This window comes from Orcinus orca, chromosome 10 (genome assembly GCF_937001465.1).
Source record: "Orcinus orca chromosome 10, mOrcOrc1.1, whole genome shotgun sequence".
Classification (NCBI taxonomy): Eukaryota; Metazoa; Chordata; class Mammalia; order Artiodactyla; family Delphinidae; genus Orcinus; species Orcinus orca.
The window spans coordinates 38,606,665-38,630,206 of NC_064568.1; the positions used below are offsets into that span (position 1 = coordinate 38,606,665).

The 23,542-nt window shown below is 47.7% G+C and overlaps 1 protein-coding gene across 10 annotated transcripts in view; it reads right to left on the reverse strand.

Annotated features, from left to right (window-relative positions):
• Positions 1 to 231: 231 nt before the first annotated feature.
• Positions 232 to 23,542, reverse strand: part of DAG1 (dystroglycan 1) — a 64,446-nt gene continuing 41,135 nt past the window's right edge. For all 10 annotated transcript variants that reach the window (XM_004283950.3, XM_004283948.3, XM_004283951.3 and 7 more), the window contains 2 exons: positions 18,837 to 19,233; positions 232 to 5,062 (listed from right to left, as the gene is read on the reverse strand). In XM_004283950.3, the coding sequence (XP_004283998.1) occupies positions 2,660 to 5,062; positions 18,837 to 19,121 (2,688 nt within the window). In that variant the 5' untranslated portion in view covers positions 19,122 to 19,233 and the 3' untranslated portion in view covers positions 232 to 2,659. The remainder of the gene's footprint in view (positions 5,063 to 18,836; positions 19,234 to 23,542) is intronic.

Below are 23,542 nucleotides of genomic sequence, written 5' to 3' on the forward strand. Positions count from 1 at the left end.
AGAAGAGGTGCTAAGGAGGGCTCATTGGTTGACAGAGCTTCTGGTGCACACACCCACCCCTCCCAGAGGAACAGAAATGGTAAGGATGTGAAGGCTATTTGGTCAGCTGCTCAAAGGCCACCTCCGAGTGGGCCTAGCTGGGTCCCCTCTTCCCTCTGTCACATGGACTCTAGTTCCACCCTACACTCATGTTGTGTAGGGGCTAGGGAAAAAGATGCTTGGAGGCAATGGTATTGTAATAAAGACACTTTTATTTAGTTCGATATGTTTCTATACAGAATGCAGAAAACACATCTTAAAATCATATAGAAGGAAATAAAAACACGTCAGTGGTTGGTGAACACTTGAATGTGAGATTGGCTCTCTGTCTCACAGAGTCCAAAGACCACTGCCAGCCGGGCACTCAGGGGAGGAGGCGGCCTGCAAGAGCGTTGTTGCTGTTGTTATTCTGTTCACTGCCCCATCGCCTCCTGTTGCTATGGTAACAGGCCATTCTGGGCCAGCCACGTCTCTGCGTGGCAATGCCCGATGGTGGGGTTGCTAGGGGCAACGGAGCTATTTGGAAGGCCTTTCAAAGCCCTCACCTGGAACACTGGAAATTGTTTATCTTTTGGCAAGGTCATCAAAAATAATCTCACCAGGTCAGACTCAGCTTGCGCTCCTGACTCCGGGGCACTGGGGAAACTCCGGTTTGGATCAGGGCTTGGAGGCACAAGGCCCAGTCATCACAGGTCCACTGAGCCCTCATCTACAGGCTTCCCCCACAGTGGCACTGCTCACCCCACCAGGGGACCAGGCAGGAGAGAGAGGCTAGGCCTTGGGGGAGAAGGCGCAAGCGGGAATACCCTCCAGAGAAGGGCAGGGTGGAGACCCCTCCACTCTGACCGTTCCTCCCCTCCTGAGGCAGCACACATGAATCCTCTGCAAAATGGTCAGTATGGCTTAGAAGTGGCTGCTTGGTGTGCAAAGGGAGCCTGGGTCCACCCACCCACCCGCCCTCGATCACGGAAGGGATACGTTATTGCAAAAGGCATTCCTCCCTAAAAGGTACCCAAAATAACTCTCAGACATCAAGAAGTCATGCTCAAAATGGTTTCTTCCAAAGGAGGAGAATCAAAGCTGAGTGGGTGCCCCTGAGTCACGGGACAGAGATGCAGATGGATGGACGGATGTTCTGCTAAAAAAGGCAAAAGAAGCCCCAGTGTAATTCCAGAATTTAAACCATTAGGAAAAGAAGGGGGGAAAAAAATCAAAATGAGCAAAGCCGTCAGTCCCATGGAATCAACACTAGGAGCTTGTACAAACTGCTGTAAGCATCACCATTTTTAATCGTTTTTTTTAATAAAACAATTTGAGGCTGTATAAAAACTTTAGTAAAAAATTAGCTTTGAGAGCCCCCCTATTTTTACTATGAACTATTGCTGGCACTCCTCCCCAGCCACCAGACCTTTCCCAGCTGTTCAAGCCCAAGGCCTGGGACTGGAGCGCCAGAGAAAAGGGGTGGGGTGGGTCAGGGTTGGGCTGTGGACTGTTGGGACAAAGTGGCCAAGGTCAAGTGAGGAAAGAGCATCACATGACATAAAAATATTGCATCTTCACCAAAATGTCCCCCACTGAGTGTTTCAAAACTCCGTGATATTCCTTTTAGAAGGGGGAAAAAAAACACACAGAAAAAGGGTAAAAGAAAACAGGCTGATGTGGTCGAGTCTCTCGACCTCCCCAGGCATCCCCACGAGCAGCTGGCCCACCTGGAGCACCTAGGTTGGGGGCCACGGCCACCACTGCCTCTTGGAGTCCCTTTTCTATGGAAATGAAGACCCCTTGGTTGTGGGCCGCTAGCGTGCATGGGGTGGGGGTGTGGATGTCCATGGCCTAAGAGGCCCCTCCAGCTTCCAGCCCCTGGCAACAGTGGGACAGCAAACCCAGCACCAGGGCCCTGGCCCCTGAGCCAGGGCCAGGAGGCCCCCAGTCAGGCTCTCTGGGGTATCAGAGCAACAAAGTTTACGTAGTGTGAAAAAATAGGATTCCTTTGATAAAAAATACTGTCCCTTGGTCTTCTCTAAGTTTGAAACACCCTGGGAGCTTATTTTTAGCAAAGCAATTTCCCATACCCACCCAAAAATTACACATACAAGTTTAGGTAAACAGCAGATTAAATGTAAAAACTTAACCTTAACTTCTGAAAGTCCTTTGAATTTAATCTTTAGCTACTGTTTTCCATGTTACATCCTGCAGCTAGACACACGTGAATAGAAAAAACAGTACAGTTAGTGTTAAAGGCAAAACGCAGAGAGCCGGGAGGCCGCCCAGCACTGCCTGCGAGTTCATTCACGGTTCCTCGCTCCCTCCATCTACCTCTACTCCAAACGGTGCTTTCAGAGCCAGCCTTCAAAAACGCAGCGAAGAATTTTCTATGAACAAACAAAAAGCTGTTAGGCAAAAATTAAAAGTAAAAATGTCCCCAAAGTCTCTCCAGCTGCTTTGGGGTTTAGGAGGACCAAGTGGGCGGGCTTGTCCAGGCCCCGTGTGTGTCAGCGTGTGCTAGGTCAGGTGTCGGCTCCCAGTGGGCGATGGTCTGCAGGCCACTGGTCTCCACAGACAACACCGTGTTGTCTCCAGGGCCCTGCCCTACCCCTGCCTCCACCCAGGCGCTTGTGGGTTAAGGGGGGACATAGGGAGGGGGCGACCGGTATGGGGTCATGTTCTTGGGACGGGAGCCCTTGCCCTCCATGGGGGCTGTGAAGGGCGGCGGGGGCTGGTAGGGAGGGGCATTGGGATCCTCATCCCGCAGGGGTGTGTACTCTCCCACGGTGTCCTGGTTCAGAGGAGTGGTCTCGGGCACATTCTGGTTGGGGTACTCAGGAGGGGGGAGGGGGGCTTTCTCCTCCTGCAGGATAAGCGGCATGCTGGAGGAGGGTGGGGGCTTGGAGTCGTCCAGTTCGTCTGCAAAGATGATAGGCACCCCCTTCTTGATGAAGGTGGCCTGGTCCTCGAGGGTGAGTTTGCCCTTCCTCTTCTTGCGATAGCAGATCATGGCAATGATGCCAGCAATAAGCAGGATGGCTGCAACCACCACGGCCGGAATGACCGTGTGCAGGTAGACATCATCCTCGCTGCTCTTCTCAGGGTCCCGATCTGGCGCCTCCGTAGGTGGTGCCTCTGAGGGCACCCTCCTGGGTGGCGCCACTGGGACAAACTGTAGATGCCGACAGCTGCCAGAGCCTGTCACAGAAATGCTCATGGCCTTGAAGTCGGGCTCCAAGGCGTTGGTGAAGGCAGCTCGAGGTCTGCCATCATCCTCAGCGATCCTCCGGCTCAGCCCCGTGATCTGCTCCTTGGGGCAGGGCTCCAGGGGCAGTGTATTGTTGGTCCATTCCACCACAATGGAGCCCCGGGTGATATTCTGCAGAGTGATGGTGCTGCAGTTGCGGTCCCCAAAGGCGAAGGCCAGCTTCTTCACCAGGGCAATCTTCTTGTGAATGTCATTCACCACAGCTGCTGGGTCACCCACAAACTTGGCCTTGAACCTAGCAGGAGCCCTATCCCCTTGAGGGCGCCTATGGACATGGATCTCGAAGGCATCCACAGCTGATAGGCCCCCTTTGTCTGTGGCGTGCATGAAATATTCGTGCTTGCCCACGTGGCTGCTGTCAGGCAGGCCATACATGAGCTGGCTGTTGCTGTTGAACTGCACCCAAGACTTCTCGCCTACCAACTGCTGCTCCCGAAGCTTCAGGGTCAGCTTCAGCTTATCAGTGGTGGTGTCCTCGTTGTCATAGAAGGTGTCTGACGGGATCTTCACCTCAAAATAGGTGCCAACCCAGGCATCCACCCTGTCGATATGGTTCTTGAGCTCTGGGCGCTGGTTGGGTTCTCCTCCGCGGGGCATCCCACTGGTGGTGGTGCGGATGCGAGTAGGCGGGGAGGCGGTTTCCAATCTGGTGACGGGAGCTTTGGTGGTGACCCGGGGCACTGGTCGGGGTGTCCGTGGCTTCTTGGTCGGCCTTCTAGTTGTGGTGGTTGAGGAATCAGTAGAAGGTGTGGCTGGTTTTGGCGTGGATACTCGTGGCTTCTTGGTGGTAATTGTGGGAGGGGTAGCAACTGCCGTGGGCTCCACATAGCCAGGAATGGTCATTGTTGGGCGGATCTGGCCAGGAACTGTGGTGCCAGCTTCTGACACCCGAGTGGGCTGGATGGGGCCGAGGGTTGGGGTCTGAATAATGGCACCTCGAGTCCGAATGGTGACTGTGGGCTTCCCAGGAACAGGATCCCTGACTGGAGGAGTCATGGTCTCAGTTGGAGGAGCAATGGCTGGAGATGTGGGGGTGGGCACAATTCTGGATGGTGGCTCCTGGATGGCTGTGGTTGGGGGCCCAATGGCAGTGACAGGTGTGGGTGTGGCATGGATCTGCCTCCGGATACGTTTGGGGAGAGGGGGTTTCTTGTTGGCGATGTGCCAACCCACCACAGGGTAGCCAAGCTGGGCAGACATAGCACCTTCCCTGGCAGGGACCTCCACACCACGAATGTCAGGCACACTGTTCTGGTTCAGGGAGCAGCCCAGCTTCCAGGAGAGCAGGGCCCCATTCTCTACCACCTTTTTTGCATTTCCTGGGCCAGCCATGAAAGCCGACATGTCAAACAGTCTGTTATTCACCACTGGCACCAACTTCATGTTGTGAAGCTCCACTTCTGAGAAGCTCCGCATCCTGTGCAGAAGGTCAATCCTTTGCTTTGGGGTCATCTTGGTGAGGTCAGCATCCAGAATTACCGTCAGGACAGTCACAGGCTCATCGGCAGCACAGACAGATGATACCACCTCACCAGGGTCTGGTGACGCCGCCCGCACAGACTGTGGCTCACTGTGGTCTTCAGGGTAGACCTCAACAGAGAACACACTGGAAGTCTGCGGGACGTGGCTTCCATTGGCCCCCAGCCGTGCAGTGCTCACTGAAATGTAATGCACACCCTTATCAGTGTCAAGGGGGAGACCCTCCAGGGTGTGGCTCTGTGGGTCCCACTGCAGCCAGGACGGTAAGGTCTCCTTCCCTGCTGCTGATACCTAGAAGAGATGTCAGCATGAGTTAATTGCCACCATCACTGCATAACCCGAAAATGATCACAACAGTGAACCAATGGCCTAGCCTGTGTGACAGGCCTGAGGTACAATTCAGAATTCCTGGTGGAGGAACCAACGCCTCTCTCCTGGAGCTCATTTACCTATCACGAAAGACTGGGGCTGCCAGATGGGCTAGCATGGAAGGCAAATGGTTCGCCCAAGGCCACACGGTGGGGAGACAGCAGTTCTGGCACTCAAAACACATGTCTCATCCCAGAGAACTGATGCCATGGAGCTCAAGAATGTTGCAGGTTTTTATACCAATGAAGTGCCCTGCCACCTACTCGTCCACTCTGCCTGCAGAATCAAGCCTGGGTGTCTCACCCCTCAGCACTACTTTCCAACCTTGCCTCAGACTTCTACCCTACCCTCCACAGACACCACAACTTTGCTCAAGGTATATGCCTGGCCTAGAGTGCCTCTCCTGCCCAGAAGTGGAAATGCACACAGGTCTGGGTGCAGGGACAACTCAATACCCCCAAATGCCTCATTTTACAACCACCATGTTACATTCAAGTGTAGTGGGGCACATTTGGTTAGCTGTACCTAATGTCTTAACAGTGCTTTTCAAATCTCAAGAAAAACTGCAATGTCCAGGGTAGGGGAATGTAAACAATTATCCTAAGAAGAGCGTTTATGAAAGGCATTCCAAGGACCTCCAGTCTCTCTAAAAGAGAATTCTATAGTCAACTAAGTTTGGGAAATGGACAGAGCTCACCTCTGTCCTTGGAAAGCCGAAGCACAGAGCAGGCCTCAGGAGCTCATCCCCTTTTCCACCCAACAGCACCTCCCAGACTTATTTCAGGGTGGAAGTCCTTCTCCACAGCAACATGACTGGTAATACGTAAAGCCCCCAAGGGAATGCCACCATAAAAACTTCCACCATCAGCTGACAAGAGGGAAACAAGACTCGCCTCTTGCCCAGGCCCCATCTATGACTTCTCTCACCTTCGGGAAACACCTACTCCTGCCCCCAATGCAAGAAAGGTGGGACCCACTCTCTGGTCTGCCTAAAGGCACTCTCAGTCAGCTCCACTGCCCTGTCCGTCAAGTCCAGAAACACAATGGCCAACAGATGGCATGTCTTACTGCCAGCCTCGGCCCAGGGATTGCCCTTCATGGTCACTGCTTGTCAGGAGAGGGAAACTAAAACGCTTCCCTCCCTGTGGCAGGAAGGCCACAGCTATAGCTTCTGGGTTCCCCAGGGGCTCTGGTTCGTCAGGCTTCCTCCTTCCAAGAGCCGGGTGCCTGAGTGATTGGGGAAGAGACCCTGAACTCATACCTGCTCTTCCCAGCTAGGACCCGGGTGTCCATGTGCATGCCATTCCATCAACCTTATCAGAGACCAGATATTTACCCTGCCTGTAAAGAGATTTCTTACCTCCAGCAAAAAGCCATGAGAAGACATATGACATTATTAGGAGTTGTCCTTTATTGACTGCTCTCTGAACCACTGAGTTCACAGAGTTTCTTTTGTGACCACATTCCATCAACTCTAGGGTGCACAGTCATCTAATTAATGAACCACTAAGAATCTCCCATCCCATCACTCACCATCCACTGCAAACAGAACCAACATCAGAAATGGTAAAATAACTGTAAACATGGGTGTCTTCAAATCCATGAAAAACACTAAATATATTCTTCCTTTACAATCTTTTTTAGCTACAAAAATACTTATCACAACTGCTTTGACTGAAAAACCTATGCTTTAAATTTTTTCAGTTCAATTATGTTAAATACAAAAACTGCCACATCCACATACAAACATATAAAGCAAAGGTTGAATGATCTAGTTTTGCAAAAAATGTGAAGCAAAGATGTTAAGGCCAAATGGAGTAGTCAAGGGAACCATGAGATCTTTTACAGGGGTGGGGTAAGAACTTCCTGAGAGGAAGAGAGTAGGTGAGCCAGGGCGCGGACCCAGGTTTCCGGCCACCCAAGGGTATTTCTCCTAAGCCCACTCCATCCCAATGACTACCACTGGAATGAGAGCACATCTGCAAGAGATCAGGCAGAGAAAGGAGAAAGGGAGGGCCAAGAATGGAGCTCTGGATGAAGTCAGCCAAGGAGAAGCCACTTGTAGAGAAGACTGAACAGGGCCAAGAGAGACCAGGAGAGGCTCCAGATGGGTGCCAAGTGGCTGGCCAGGCCCATGGGATATGCCTCAGTGGCCAGGCAGTTAGGCCTGTGCCCAGCGCCGTGTGTTCCATCAGCACAGATGAGTAAGCAGCATCAGTGCTTTTTCAAGTCTGTCTCAATTACGTAAGGGCACTTTATAACAGAGAGAATAGAGAAGGGCCCTCATCTCCTCAAGCTCCCCTGGCTGGCTCAGCTTCCCATTCTGCTGACCCCCAACAGCCACAGTTCTGTTGTCAGACATGCCCTAAGGCATAAACCCAGGTTGGTCAAGGCTCCCACACAGCCAGACTTAGAAAATATACACTTATTTGAACTATGCTAAGTAACATTTTAACATGTTAATAACGTGTAATATAAATAACAAACATTAAAGAAAACCCCAGGTTTCACCAAAGTAAGTTATAATGCTCAATCTCAAACTGGGCGATGGAAGAGCAGAACTGTGTACCTTCATTTTGGTTACAGAAACAAATTCTTTCACTACGGTCTACCCACAGCTTTAGAGACAACATTTGGGATAAGCCATGTCAGAAAAACAGAGCCAAGCCACTCCACCCTGCACCTGCCCTCCCTTCTGCAAATTCTGGCTCCTCAAGGTACTAGAGCCCTGGCCACAGGATAGGTGTTCAACCTGGATCTACACCCAGAAGCAAACAGTCCCTGGTGTCTTGGGTACTCCTCAGACAAGGAGAGATTCTAACCTGAACATTCTAAAATCCATGCATCTCTGAACATCTTGGTACTGCAAACATCAGATCCAGGCAGCACTTTGGTTGGCAATGATTCATTTTAATAGAAAGGCCACAGGAAGCAAAACAAATCTGAGTTCCACAAGGAACCTACCCAAGTCACAGGGAAGCTGACATCTCTGCATTTTCAAGGCCATTTAGGGAAAGCCCCTGAACTGGGAAGTTTGAACATGCCTGAAGGTCTGGCAGTGTCCACAGTCCCCAAAGGATTCCACTAGCAGCCCCCCTCCCTCTCAAGGGCACTCAGTTGAGGGAACGCTCTGGGATGCAACACCCGCTCTACTGTGACAAAGCAGGAGCCCCTCAGTCCATGGGAACTCTGGACATCCTCCCCAGCTTGCAAAACTTCCAGGATCTAGACCACTTTTCCTCTCAGGGCCTAAGGGTGAAGTGGGATATGAAAGTTCCTTCTCAGAGACACCGCCCCCATGACAAACCAGGACTCATCTCTATAAAAACACCGTATCCGAAGGGAAGCCCCATCTCCAGGCAGTCTGAGGCTTCATCTAACCTCAGCCTGTTTTCTCACATGTAAGAAGGGGGAAAAGATGCCAGCCTTGTATGATCACAGGGCCAGGCACACGCTGGACTCTGTCAGTGCTGGTTCCTCACCCGCCCCTATGGGCTGAGAGAGGACACAGTACACATTGTGAGGCTGCTGCAGGAATGGATCCAGGGCGTGTCCAGGCTCCACTCCCTCATCCTCTTTCCCAAATGGCCTTGGACCCAGCACACACTGAGGCTTTGTCTCCCTGTTCATACCCCAAAGCAGAAACTCAAAGCATCAAAGGGAAGTGGAGAGGCCACAGGAAGAGGAAGCCAGGACCCTAGAGGGGAACACGGCCAAGGCTGGGGACCCTCAGGGACTTGCTTACCTGTTAAGACCTGTTTGCTAAGAGTGGATGAAAACGTTGAGGGGCAGAGAGGGCAGGGAGAACTTGCTGCAGGTGACAGCCCAAAGCCAGCACTCACATCCTCTAAGTCTAAAAGAGATGTGCTTGATCCTGGCATATTTGCACATGAGATTCCAACTATCCTTGGAATCCTTAGTTTACTCATATAGAAATTTCTGTCCTAGCTGTACTGTAACCACCCACAACTGACCCTCTAAGGGCTGCCAGGCTAGGAATGGCACCAAGAAGCAGGAATCAGAGCTCTGTGTGAAGTGCTCATAACACCAGCACATGTATTTGGGGTGACAGGCTGTCCCCGGCCATGGAACTCCCCCAGGGTTTCAAGTCACCCCCAGGTTTTCAAGTCACCCTCCATCATTAAATACCAATACTCCCTTGCTGACCTTATAAAGCAGCCATCTTGGAAAGGAGACTTCAGGCAATGGGAACACCTGCAGGAGGCAGAAACTGCAGGAGGAAGCCTGATTTGAGATCATGGGCTCTAGATCACAGGCCACTCACAAAGAGCCAGAAATCTTTCCAGTTTCAGCAACCCTCAGAGAGAACATGCTTCTGAGATAGAAGGCAAGCCCAGCACTGAGGAAAATAAGATCTTGAACAGCCACACACCCAATTTTAGAAATCCTGATCCATAAAGTACATCCAAAAACATTAAGAATCAAAACCACAAAACCTGGGAAGACACATAAGGAGTTCTGAAGACTACCTGCCCAGCAATGCCCACAAATAATCACCATGACCAATGATTGGGGAACTGCCAAACGTGAAGGTTTTGGTCACTCCTCAGTCTATACTAGCAGATGACTAGTAACTGGCTATTCAGTTCTCAGACATTCTCTTCAACTTCTCCGCTGGAGCCTTCTCTGGCACAGTAGACTGTCAAACACTTGGTCTGATAAAGATACAGCACCTGTGCTAAACACCATGCAATGTAGAGTCTCTCACCCCAAATCAGCATAATATACCTGGAGAAAGAACAAATTGGCAGAGGAGCTTGTATTACTTAGTCCCTCATCAAAGAGCAGATTTCTGCCCATCAAAACTGAGGAGCTGGACTCTCACTAGGGCTTAATTAACTATATGACCACTGGTTTCTAAAACCAAGAAAACCTAAGCTTTATCATTCAGAACCCACAAGGTGGTATCTTACCCATGCAGGAGTTATGGGACTTAGAAATGGCAAGCAAAAGTTCCAGAAAGATGGATGAGCACTTTCATATCCTTGTCACTTGGGTGAGCTGATACTGGCCAGCAAAGAGGGATCTTAGGAATAAAGTATAATCAAGAAACTGCATTTGGGGCTTCCCTGGTGGTGCAGTGGTTGGGAGTTCGCCTGCCGATGCAGGGGACATGGGTTCGTGCCCCGGTCCGGGGGGATCCCACGTGCCGTGGAGCGGCTGGGCCCATGAGCCATGGCCGCTGAGCCTGCGCGTCCGGAGCCTGTGCTCCGCAGTGGGAGAGGCCACAGCGGTGAGAGGCCCGCGTACCGCAAAGAAAAAAAAAAAAAGAAACTGCATTTGGTGAGAATTCCCCCACACTACAAACCTTTTGGAGGGTCCTTTGAGCCTCAGTGGTGGCACCTTCCAACCAACACCTCAAGACAGGACAGCCCCAGGGGTTCAGGCTGGGCCCTTCCCTGAATCCCTAACAGATGTGTTAGAGGGTCTTCTCACTGGTCCATTTCACAGTGGCACAAACTGCTGCCCTGTGACACCCCACTGCTTAGGCCTCTTAGCAGCCTGCCCTGGCAAAGTCCCTGCCTTCCCTCAGACCTGGTCACTGGCTCCTGGACCCTTCAGCCCCTCACCCCTCACCCAAGCTGCGGAGTTGAGCCAACCCACAGCCGTCTATGGCTGGATACCATAGGCAACACCCTGGAGGCACTCACACATGAGGTGATCAAGGCCTCCTTGGGGCAGGCCAACTGTGTGGTGGGCTCCTTTGCTCAGGGGGGCAGGAAATAGTCCCTCTGATGGAGTCAGCTTCCAGTCACGTTTCAGAGGCCCCCACGGTGCTGACTCACATTCAGGGTGATCCTGTGTCTGTGCCATGGACTATGACAATGAGACTAATCTGTGGCCAAGCTCACCTTCCACAAATGATGCACATGGGCAGTCACATGGCTGGGCTGTGGGGAGATGGCACATGTCAACACGAAGAGCCTCTGGCTTGAGGTCAAAGGCCAAGTCTTTGCCCCCACAGAAGGTGAGGAACCAGGGTAGAACCAGGGTAGACATACTTTGCTTTACCGAGTAGAGGAGAGCCAGAACACCCATGAGAGACAATAATTGGTTCTGCTGCTTGACATTCAAACCTCAAGCCAGAATATGGCTGTTGCCACAAAGGCCAAGGCCACAGGATCACATGTTGTTGAACACAACTTGTCCAGCCCAATCAGTGCCCCTCTGGTCTGAATTATGAAGCATTTTATCTGATGTTAACTGTTCTCATCTGAAAACAAAAATTAATCATTTTCCCCCCAAAGTAAGGGACAGCTTAGGATGGTTATAGCCACTAATAAAATTCTCAGAATCAGTCCCTCAATCCCAAGCCCTGACATCAACTATTTTTACTTCATCATGTTTTCAGTCCTTGTCAGTAATTTTTTTTCTAAAACATAGAAGCCTATATATTCAATAATAAGTATTTGAGCTGATATGTCTGGGCAAATGCCATTCTGACAACCCACCCCCAAGGATGCCTTCCTTCGCCAACCCACATTTCCCAGTGTGCTCTGTTCACAAGGGATCAATTCAGAGCCAGGGAACACCCACTTGAGGCAGGAAGAAACTGCAGTTCATCTCACACAGGCGGGGTTGCCACAAAGCTCGCAAGCATCCAAAGAAATACTCCTTTCATGAGCTCCCCTTCCTGGCCAAAAAGAGTACCCATTGTTCTCATGGGAACAATTGGGGGCCTATGCCAGCAGATGAGAGCACAGTCCCAGGAAGGGCTGCTCCCAGTCTGCCAACATCTTGGGCTGAGAGAAATTCCACATTGTCTCCAGACAAGGAGGCTAAAGGGAAGCAGGGATGAAAAGCCATCCTCATGGGCACTACCAAAATGAGACATCTGAGGGGGATCTAGAGGGGCAGCCCAATCATTTCATGAGACGCAAAGACTTCTCTCCTGACCAACCCAGAGAGGAGGACTTAGAACATCTCCAGCCATATAATCACCTTCCTCAGCCAGTCCTACACTCAACTCAAGTCAGAGGACAGGCACCCTTAGGGAGCCAGCGCCAATCCTGAGGGAAGTCAGGGGGGTAACTTATACTATGGCCAACTTGGGACAGCTTAGGATCTGCCCAGCAAAGGCAAAGCTGGCTTCTGTGGGACCTATACCTACAGACCCTGATGAAGAGAGAGGGTGTTCTAAGACCTAAGACTGCTGTGAGAGCAAAGAACAGTCGAGACCTGGGATGAGCTTTGCATACAGGCGTCTAGTCTGGTCCAAGGGAGCACACACCAGGACCATCTCCTTTAGGGTGCCCTGAGGCCACAGGAGAAAAGAAGAGAGACCCAAGGCACAGGTCTTTCAGGAAGGTCATGCTGGCCACAAAGGTCTGGAGGTAGCCCATAGACCCTTCTTACATCAGATCAATGGAGTCCATTTGGGAGTTAAAATGGGGTCAGTAATAGCAAACTGATTCTTGAGGTAGAGCTAGAGAACAGCAGGGAAGTAATAGGTGCTGGCTGGGATGAGACTGGATAAGGGCTGTTTGGACATGAAAGAGTCTCAGATGTGGGGCAGAGCAAAGGATCCAGGACCTCAGGGTTAATCCTCCAGGCAGGCATGTCCCCTTCTTCTTTCTCCTGACCTGTTTCCTTGAAGTCTGGTGTATAAAATATAGGGAAGTGCTTGTTTTAGGAGTTGATATTACCCGATGGGCATACCTGGCTGATGCCAAGCAGCACTTCCTCTGTCACTGTGATTCCCAAAGTTGCCACAATCTCCTGAAATACCACAACCATCAGCCCACACAGGTCCAACAAGGCTTGGCAGGTAGCCAGTGCAGCTCACTTAGCATAAGACTTGATTTTCTACCCCTTCTATAGATTGTTACATGGTCTGTTACAAACACTGAATTATTCTATCACCAACCCCCATGCACATCTCCTGACCAGTCAGCAAGTATGACAACCACACCATCTAATCTCATCAGGTCTCAGGACAGACCATGTTCTGCCTATGAGTCCTCATTAGGCAATTTCGGCTAATTGACTGGAAGGCCAACCCTTACCTGGGAACCCCACATGAGGCTTAGGCAAGCTTAGTCTCTTACTGCCCTGACATAGGCTGGCATTTCTTCCTACAAACAGGCAGGTAGGCTTTTTTTCTTTTTTTAATAAGTTTATTTTATTTATCTATTTTTGGCTGTGTTGGGTCTTCGTTGCTGTGTGCGGGCTTTCTGTAGTGGTGGGGAGTGGGGGCTACTCTTCGTTGCGGCGCACGGGCTTCTCATTGAGGTGGCTTCTCTTGTTGCAGAGCACAGGCTCTAGGTGCACAGGCTTCAGTAGTTGTGGCATGAGGGCTCAGTAGTTGTGGCTCGTGGGCTCTAGAGCACAGGCTCAGTAGTTGCAGCACATGGGCTTAGTTGCTCCACGGCATGTGGGATCTTCCCAGACCAGGGATCGAACCCGTGTCCCCTGCATTGGCAGGTGGATTCTTAACCACTGCACCACCAGGGAAGTCCCTGGCAGGTAGGCTTTGACAATCCAAAGCAGGTTTGCAGGTACTGAGGGGGTTCTCCTTCCCTCTGCCAGCCCAAAAACATTTGAAGGCCTACTATGGGACTGGAATCAAACATGCAGACTAAAAAGAATTTCAAGTACAAAAATTTGCTAAGAAGATAACAGGGTTTTGTGAGAAATCTGCCTTCATCAGGGTGGATGGAAAGGGCTCCAATGCTGAAACTAAGCCTGAAAGAGGTGGCTGTACCCATGCAGACAGAAGAAAAAAAGAGCCAGCAGCCTGGGGTGGGCCCTAAGCTTGGCATATCTGTGGGGCAGAAAGAGGCTGGTGTGGCTGGGACAAGGTATGCAAAGGGAAAGGGGAGAGAGAAGAGGCCAGAGGCCAGATCAAACAGGGCTTAATCTTAAGGGCAGGGTGGTAGAGGAGGCCTGTTTTTAGCAGATGTAAGCTTTACAAAGATAAAGATGTCTCTTGACTCAGTATGGAGAACAGACTAAGGGGTTAAGAACAGAGGCAGGGCGCCTGGGAAGAGGTGAGCGAGTGGTAGTTTGGATGACAGTAATAGTGTTGGATATGATTTGGAGGTCACCTCAACAAGGCTCCTTGGGACCAAGATCTGAAATATTCCTCACATACACAAGAATATTGGGTAGCCTTTAAAAGTTACATTCCCAAAGAATACTTAATAACCAAGGAAAAAAAACTCAAACTACAGTGAATGAAAAAAAGGTTAAAATATAGATTCAGCATGATTTCAGGTCTGTCTAAAATGTCTGTGTGTGTATGTGACACGGACACCTCTTGATGAACGCAGAAAATGACAGAGGAGTATGCTAGTGGTAGGAACCACAGGAGATTTTCTTTCTCCCTTTTTCTACAATGTACATTTATACATCATTATTATAATAGGGGGGAAAAAAACAACTCCTTTAGTGTAAACACTTTTCAATCCTGTTTTACACACAGGGAAAACAAAGCTCCAGGAAGGAAGTCAGGCTTTCTGATCTGATTCCCACCCCACACAACCCTGATGTCAAGACGGTTCAGGATGAAGAGTCACACATTTTCACCTGTTTTTCTACAGGCTAATCATCTACTAAATGGTGTGCTTTCCACAGATAGATATGCTCAGATAAAATCCTGTTTTCCTAGTAAAATCTCTTTGCTCCCCCAGTGAATAAGCCTGTTAAATGTCCCTCTGCCAGATACAGCAAATACTCAGCTCACTGTATCGACTCAAGGCACCTTTGGTCAAGACTAATCCATGTACAACATTCCAGTGGCCACTGGAACAAGGGTCATCGCTACAGGGTTTGGATATTCAGAAGATGAAATTTGATGCTGGGTAAGAAATGTACCTCCAAAAACGCCATTTTTCATCTAATAAACTAGAAACTGGCTTACTGGGGTGTTTTGAAGATTACATGGAAATCTTTCTCAAAGACTCTACAAACTAGAAAGAGCTCCATGGAACTGAGACAGGATCTTCGGAAGTATGACCACCTCTGAGAACACAAGGCCACCCTAAGAACAAGCCAAGAGCTAAAGAGAGGGGGTCAAAAAGGAAAAGGAAGAGAACACAAGGAGGGTCAGGTGAGGAGTGGGTCTGCCCAGATTCAAGGGAAAGGGGCATAGACACACCTCTCAATGAGAAGAGTGGCATGGAAGAGTGACCATTTCTAATCTAGATGCCTGGGGCTTGTGGGTCAGAGAGAGGCAAGTTGGTAAAGACTCATTGGAGCCTGGGTGTGCTTTGACCAATGGAGTACAAAGGAAGTGTCACTGTGCAAGTTTCCAAGCCCAGGCCTTAAGAGACTGGCAGCTTCCACTTCCTGTATCTTGGAATACTCAATCTTGGAACCCAGCTATTGTACTGTGAGGAAATCCAGGTATCTGTGGAAAGGTCTACATGGAGAGAAACCAAGGACCTTGATCAGCAGTCCCAGGTAAGCTCCCTGCCAACAGGCAGAACCAACTTGCCAGCCATGAATGAGCCACCTTGGAAATAGATCCTCCAGGCCCAGGTGAGCCACTCTAACTAGTACCATGTGCAGCAGAGATGAGATTCCCAGATGAGCTCTAAATCCCTGAATTCTTGGCCACAAAATTGTGAGCAAAACCAACTGGCCGTTTCAAACCACTATGTTGTTATGCTTTAAACATACCAATAAACAGCCAGAACACTATGTGTATGTAGAAATCTAAGTGCAAAACAGATATTAAAAACTACCATAACAGAGCTTCCCTGGTGGCGCAGAGGTTGAGAGTCCGCCTGCCGATGCAGGGGACACAGGTTTGTGCCCCGGTCTGGGAAGATCCCACATGTCACAGAGCGGCTAGGCCCGTGAGCCATGGCCGTTGAGCCTGTGCTCAACGTTGAGCCTGTGCTCCGCAACGGGAGAGGCCACAGCAGTGAGAGGCCCGCATACCACACACACACACAAAAAAAATCTAGAAACAATAAATGCTGGAGAGGGTGTGGAGAAAAGGGAACCCTCTTGCACTGTTGGTGGGAATGTAAATTGATACAGCCACTGTGGAGAACAGTATGGAGGTTCCTTAGAAAACTACAAACAGAACTACCATATGACACAGCAATCCCACTACTGGGCATATACCCTGAGAAAACCATAATTCAAAAAGAGTCATGTACCAAAATGTTCATTGCAGCTCTATTTACAATAGCCCGGAGATGGAAACAACCTAAGTGCCCATCATCGGATGAATGGATAAAGAAGATGTGGCACATATATACTATGGAATATTACTTAGCCATAAAAAGAAACGAAATTGAGCTATTTGTAATGAGGTGGATGCACCTAGAGTCTGTCATACAGAGTGAAGTAAGTCAGAAAGAGAGAGACAAATACCGTATGCCATCACATATATATGGAATTTAAGAAAAAAAAAATGTCATGAAGAACCTAGGGGTAAGACAGGAATAAAGACACAGACCTGCTAGAGAATGGACTTGAGGATATGGGGAGGGGGAAGGGTAAGCTGTGACAAAGCGAGAGAGAGGCATGGACATATATACACTACCAAACGTAAGGTAGATAGCTAGTGGGAAGCAGCCGCATAGCACAGGGAGATCAGCTCAGTGCTTTGTGATCGCTGGGAGGGGTGGGATAGGGAGGGTGGGAGGGAGGGAGACGCAAGAGGGAAGAGATATGGGAACATATGTATATATATAACTGATTCATTTTGTTGTAAAGCAGAAACTAACACACCATTGTAAAGCAATTATACTCCAATAAAGATGTCAAAAAAAAGAAAAAAACTACCATAACAAAGTATAGACCTTGGAATATTTTTAATTCATATTCAAGCCACATCTCTGGGGAAAGAATGCTGTAGGCCAAGGGTTAGAAAACTATGGCCATGAGGACTTCCCTGGTGGCACAGTGGTTAAGAATCCGCCTGCCAATGCAGGGGACATGGGTTCGAGCCCTGGTCCGGGAAGATCCCACATGCTGTAGAGCAACTAAGCCTGTGCACCACAACTACTGAGCCTGTGCTCTACAGCCCACGCACCACAACTACTGAAGCCCGAGCGCCTAGAGCCCGTGCTCCGCAACAAGAAGCCCATGCACCACAACGACGAGTAGCCCCCGCTCGCCGCAACTAGAGAAAGCCTGCGCTCAGCAACGAAGACCCAATGCAGCCAAAAATAAATAAATAAAATAAAATAAATAAATTTACTAAAAAAAAAAAAGAAAACTGTGGCCATGGGACTTCCCCAGTGGTCCAGTGGTAAAGAATCTGTCTTCCAATGCAGGGGACGCGGGTTCGATCCAGGCTGCCACCTGTCTTTGTACAGCCCATGAGCTAAACATGTTTTTTGAGATTTTTAAATGAGGGGGAAAAAAATCAAAAGAAGATATAGTATTTCTTGACACGTGAAAATCACATGAAGTTAAAATTTCAGTTTCAGTAAAGTTTTTAAAAGTAAAGTTTTATTGGGGGCTTCCCTGGCGGCACAGTAGTTAAGAATCCGCCTGCCAATGCAGGAGACACAGGTTCCAGCCCTGGCCCGGGAAGATACCACATGCTATGGAACAACTAAGCCCGTGCTACTGCGCTCTAGAGCCCATAAGCCACAACTACTGAGCCCGCGTGCCACAACTACCGAAGCCCATGCACCTAAACAAGAGAAGCCACAGCAATAAGCCCACGCACCACAACGACGAGTAGCCCTGCTTGCCGCAAATAGAGAAAAGCCCGTGTGCAGCAACAAAGACCCAATGCAGCCAAAAATAAATTAAATAAATAAATAAATTTATTAAAAAAAAAGTTTTATTGGAACAGAGCCATGTCCATTCGCTTGCATATTGTCTATGGTTACTTTCATACTACACTGGCAAAGTTGAGGAGTTGCAACAGAAACCATATGGCCAGCAAAGCCAATATCTGGCTTTTTTAAGAAAAAGTGTGCTGACATCTGCTCTAGGAGATGTTCATAGCTTGAGGAGTACACCCCACCCACCCACATGTCTCCCATGCAAACTCAATCAGGAAGTAGGGGAAATTCCAAGGTCCCACAACCCCAGACAAATGGATGGTACTTCTTCACACAAAAGCTTCCTGTTTCAACTAATTTCCACCCTGGGTTGGACAAGACACTCTTCAGTTACAAAAATCTCAGATCTCCTTGTTTTCTGGGTTGCCTCCCCAAAAGGAGATGAGGCGAGGCTGAAATTTAAATATTAATTTTGGTTCTTAAGTGACCAAATACATTAGTAAACATAGAACACCAAAGCAAAGCAAAACTCCAATATTTACTTATACCTTATTTTTTAAAAATAGGTTCAAAGCATTTAAAAGTTCCATATTTCTTGGGTTTAATCCCATGGTTAATGAAAGCAGACCATTTCCTATACACAGGCCCTTCCATCAAATCCCTAACTTGATGACCAAAAGATCTTCCAGAGTACATATGTAAAAGCTTTTTAATGGTGACACCCTCAAAATGGGAGCAAGAATAAAGGTTTAGGATGCTATTCTGAGATATATGGGGACCCTCTAGTGAACGTCAGTGGCTGTCCCTCTCTTAAGGAACATTTAGCAGGTCCTGGAAGAACTGAGCTCAGAATTCCTGGAAAACTGAAAAACTAAACCTAAACTAAAAAACTAAAAAAACCTAAAATTAACACTAAAATCAAAACTAAAATGGAAGATGAGAATTATTCCTCATTTACAGTTTATATCCAGTCTCACCTTGATGACTTCTCCATTGGAGGCAATTAAATCTGTTGGAATGGTCACTCGAAATGAGCGTCCGACGACAGCGGTGCCATCAGGAATGCCAACCACCGTGGGAAGAGCCTCATGGAGGTCTGAGAGTACTGAGTGCATGGACGCCTCGAGCTGGTTCTCCCAGTCCCTGACGGCCTCCGAAGGCTCACTGGGCCAGCGGGACTGAGTCACAGCCACAGATAGCAGAAGGAGAAAGGTCCTCCCCCAGAGGGGGAGCAGCAACGAGAGGGCCACAGACATCCTCATCCCGGGCTCAAGTCTGCTCAAGCAGATAGTCTAAGAAAGGAAGCAAGTGACGTGGTCCCAGAACTGGGTCCTCAGCCTCTCCACACCTGCTCCATCCCAGAGCACCCAAAGCCTGAAAAAGAAGAAGAGTAGACTCAGACTTCAGCAACTTCCATGGTTTCAAAGTTGAGCACAGGCAGTTACTACCCCCTAAGTGTTCCTGCCAAAAATATCTACTCTGAGTTGGATCAAGTCTCACCCTGCACTGTCCAGTACAGAGCCACCAGCTACATGTGGCTACTGAACACTGGAAATGTGGCTGGTCCATTAAGTATAAAGCACACCGTGGATTCTGAAAACTAAGTATAAAAAAGGAATGTTGGGGACTTCCCTAGTGGTCCAGTGGGTAAGACTCTGTGCTCCCAATGCAGGGGGCCAGGGTTCAATCCCTGGCCGGGGAACTAGATCCTGCATGCATGCCATAACTAAGAGTCCGCATGCCGCAACTAAGAAGTCTGTAGGCTGCAACTAAGACCTGGCACAGCCTAAATAAATAAATTAATTTTTAAAAAAAGAATGTAAAATATCTCATTAATACTTTAAAAATATTGATTACATATTGAAATAATATTTTGGATATGAAAATATTAAGTATAGTTAAGTAAATAAATATTAATAAATAGTACATAATAAAAATATTAAATATATTATTAAAATTAATTCCACCTGCTTATTTTTATTTCATGTGACCACTGGAAAATATTAAATGACATATGTGGATCACATTATATTTCTGTTGGGCAGTGCTGCTCTAGAACTAACTTCCAGTTCATAGGAAACACAGGGCCATGAAGACACGATCAGACAAATCTAGAATGTGGGACCTTCTACACGATAACTGGTCTGGTCTTTCCTAATCTGACGCCTCTAAATACAAGGGGACTATTCTAGATTTAAAGACTGCAACCAGATGCAGTGTGTACATCTTGATTGGACCCTGGATTTACTTTTTTTTTTAATTTATTTTTTATTGAAGTATAGTTGAACTACAATGTTGTGCTAATTACTGTTGTACAGCAAAGTAACTCAGTTATACATATATGTACATTCTTTTTCATATTCTTTTCCATTATGGTTTATCACAGGATACTGAATATAGTTACCTGTGCTATACAGTAGGGCCTTGTTTATCCATTCTATATGTACCAGTTTGCATCTGCTAATTCCAAACTCCTAATCCAACCCTCTCTTACCCCCCACCCCCTTGGTAACCAGTCTATTCTCTATGTCCCTGATTCTATTTCTGTTTCATATATAGGTTCATTTGTGTCGGATTTACTTAAAAAAAAAAAAACCAAAAAACACACAAGACCAGCTCTCAAAGGGATAGCTGAGGAATTGTGCATGTGGGCTGGAGATTATATTTATTGTTAATTTTCTTAGGTGAGATGATGGTGGTGTGGCTCGATAACAGATTGTCCTCAATTTTGAAGTATTTAGGGATGAAGTATCAAAAATCTCTGCAACTCACTTTGAAATGGTCCAAGGGGGAAAAAAAACCATGTGCATGCATATATAGAGATAAAACAATGTGCCAAATATTACAATTAGTAAGTCTTAAAAAAATACTTTTGAAAAAAATTGAAAAGCCAAGTATTTGCACAGAGAAGTGTGGCAACCACCCACTTCTCACACCCCACATATTGCATATATTTGCAAACTCAGTGCTAGTGAACAAAACTTATTTGAACTCTCTTGCCCCCCAACCCCCAACAGTGACTAAAACCCTGCACATTGTCCCCTCTCCCCCACACCAGCTTCAAGCAGCTCATGACCTGCTCTAAGGCTGGCAGCCACACAGACGCACTGTGGGACTTTCTGGGTGCCCACAGGTGGCCACAGCCATCACAAGCAATTTCCCATTCTGGAAAATGATGAAGCCCTGCCCTGAGCCAAGCTGTTGAGGAGCCACGTGGTATTTTTTGACCTGGGTAATACAAAGTAAATAAAATTGCTGAAGAAAACAAGGCCACTGAAACAGACAGCGTACTCTGAAGTCAATGCAAATCCAAGCCAATGTCAAAAGGTTTTTTTTGCTATTGACTTCGTTATTCCTGTTCTTATTTTGTTTTTGAACTAAAAGTCATGAGACAGAGACAAAACCCAAGAAAGTAAAACAATTTTGAGGGCTGGAAGTCCTATCCTACCAAACCAAGACTTATCACAAAGCTACTGTATTTAAGGCAGTGTCACATGGGGCAGAGTAGACACTGGACTGTGGAACAAGAGGGAGAGCCCAAAACCTGCTTGCAAAGAAGCTGTTCAAAGATACCAGGACAAGTGGCTATCTATGTAGAAAAAGACAATTAGGTTCTTCTGTCACTTCTCCATCAAAAACAAGATAAATCCCTAGTGGATTAGATACATAAATGTAAAAAGCAGAACTTTAAAATGTTTAGAATATAGCAGAATGTCAGAATAAGGACGGATTTCATTTTTAAAAGATATCAAGGGCTTCCCTGGTGGCGCAGTGGTTGAGAGTCCGCCTGCCGATGCAGGGGACACGGGTTCGTGCCCCAGTCCGGGAGGATCCCACATGCCGCAGAGCGGCTGGGCCCATGGGCCATGGCTGCTGAACCTGCGCGTCCAGAGCCTGTGCTCCGCAACGGGAAAGGCCGCAACAGTGAGAGGCCCGTGTACCGCAAAAAAAAAAAAAAAAAAGATATCAAAAAACATAAAAGAAAAAGACCATTGGACTTTCACTTCTAGGAAGATGAAACAGATGTACTTCTCCTTAGTTTCCCACTAAATACAAGGGAAAATCCTAGATATTATATATATATAATAAACATGAGACTCTTAAACAGTCAAGAGAAGAAGGCAGAGCAGCTAGGGACCCCAGGATTCAAGGAATGACACAGCAGTGAGTTCCCTGGGTTTTCTTTTGCCTCATGTATACCAGAAGTGGGAGCTGAAGAAGCTGGCAACCCAGTAATGCCAACAGATGAAACAAAAAACGTCCTAACAAAAGTCTGCTCTCTTTATCCAAAGGAGCAAGAAGGGGGTAACCTAGCAAGACATAAAACATTTAGACAGTAACAGCTCTATTCTAGCAAAACACCACAGAAAAAACTGTGGCCCCACTCCCACCCATGCCGACAAAGGCCAAGTGGGGAGCCAAGACTTCCACCCTCATGAGGCTGTCACAAGGCACCCTAATATCGCCACTGGGGAGGGAGCTGGGACTTTCATCCTCACTGGCTAGTAACAATGCACCACCCTCTACCTCCAGCCCCTTGGTGTCAGTGGAAACCACATGGGGAACCTGGATTTCTATATTCCCACCCAAGCAATAAGAAGGAGTCTCTCCCCATCCCTGCTGGGATGGTGTCAGAGGAAGACTGGTGGAGAGTCAGAACTTTAACCATTGCTCAGCAGTCGAGAGGCCTAGGGAACTAGAATTCCCACCCCTCAACCAGCAGTAACAAGGACTTCACCTGCCTTCAGGTGTCAACAAAGGCTGAGTGGGGAACCTGGGCTTCTACCCTAAACTTCCAGTAATCAGGCAGTGCCTCCTCTACCCTTCCTCTGCCAGACAAGTGTCAAACAAAAGTCAGCTAAAACAGAATCTAGAGTTTCAGAAGAAAATACAAAATTGTTCAAGTTTCGATCAAAAATCACTCATCATGGGAATCCCTGGCAGTCCAGTGGTTAGGACTTGGTGCTTTCACTGCCATAGGCCGGGTTCAATCCCTGGGTCCAGGGAATTAAGATCCTGCAAGCCATGTGGTACAGCTCCACCCCGCAAAAAAAATGCTGAAAAATCACTCATCATGCCAAGAACCAAGAAGATCCCAAACTGAATGAAAAAGAATGAAAAAAAGACAATCAACAGATGACAACTCCAAGATGAAAAAGATAGGTAGACAGGAAAAGGTTGGGAAAAGATATATCATGCAAACAATAATTAAAAGAAAGCAAGAGGAGCTGTATTTATATCAGATAAAGTAGACTGAAGAACAAAGAAAATTATCAAAGAGTGGTACATTATATAATGATAAAAGGGTCAATCCATCAAGAAGAATACTAATCCTAAATGTATATGCACCAAACAACAGAGTTGCAGAACCATGAGAAGCAAAAACTGATAGAACTGAAAGGAAAAATAAATCAACAATTCTAGTTGGAAATGTCAACATCACTCTCTCAACAAATGATAGAACAACTAGAAAGAAAATCACCAAGGGTACAAAAGAACTAAAACATGCTATCAGTCAATATGATTTAATCAACATTTATGGAGCACTCCACCTGACAACAGAACATATATTCTTTTCAAATGTCCACAGAACATATACCCTGAGAGATCACATCTAGGGCCATGAAAAAAATCTCAACAAATTTAAAGGAACTGAAATAATACTGAAATGTTCTCCAACCCC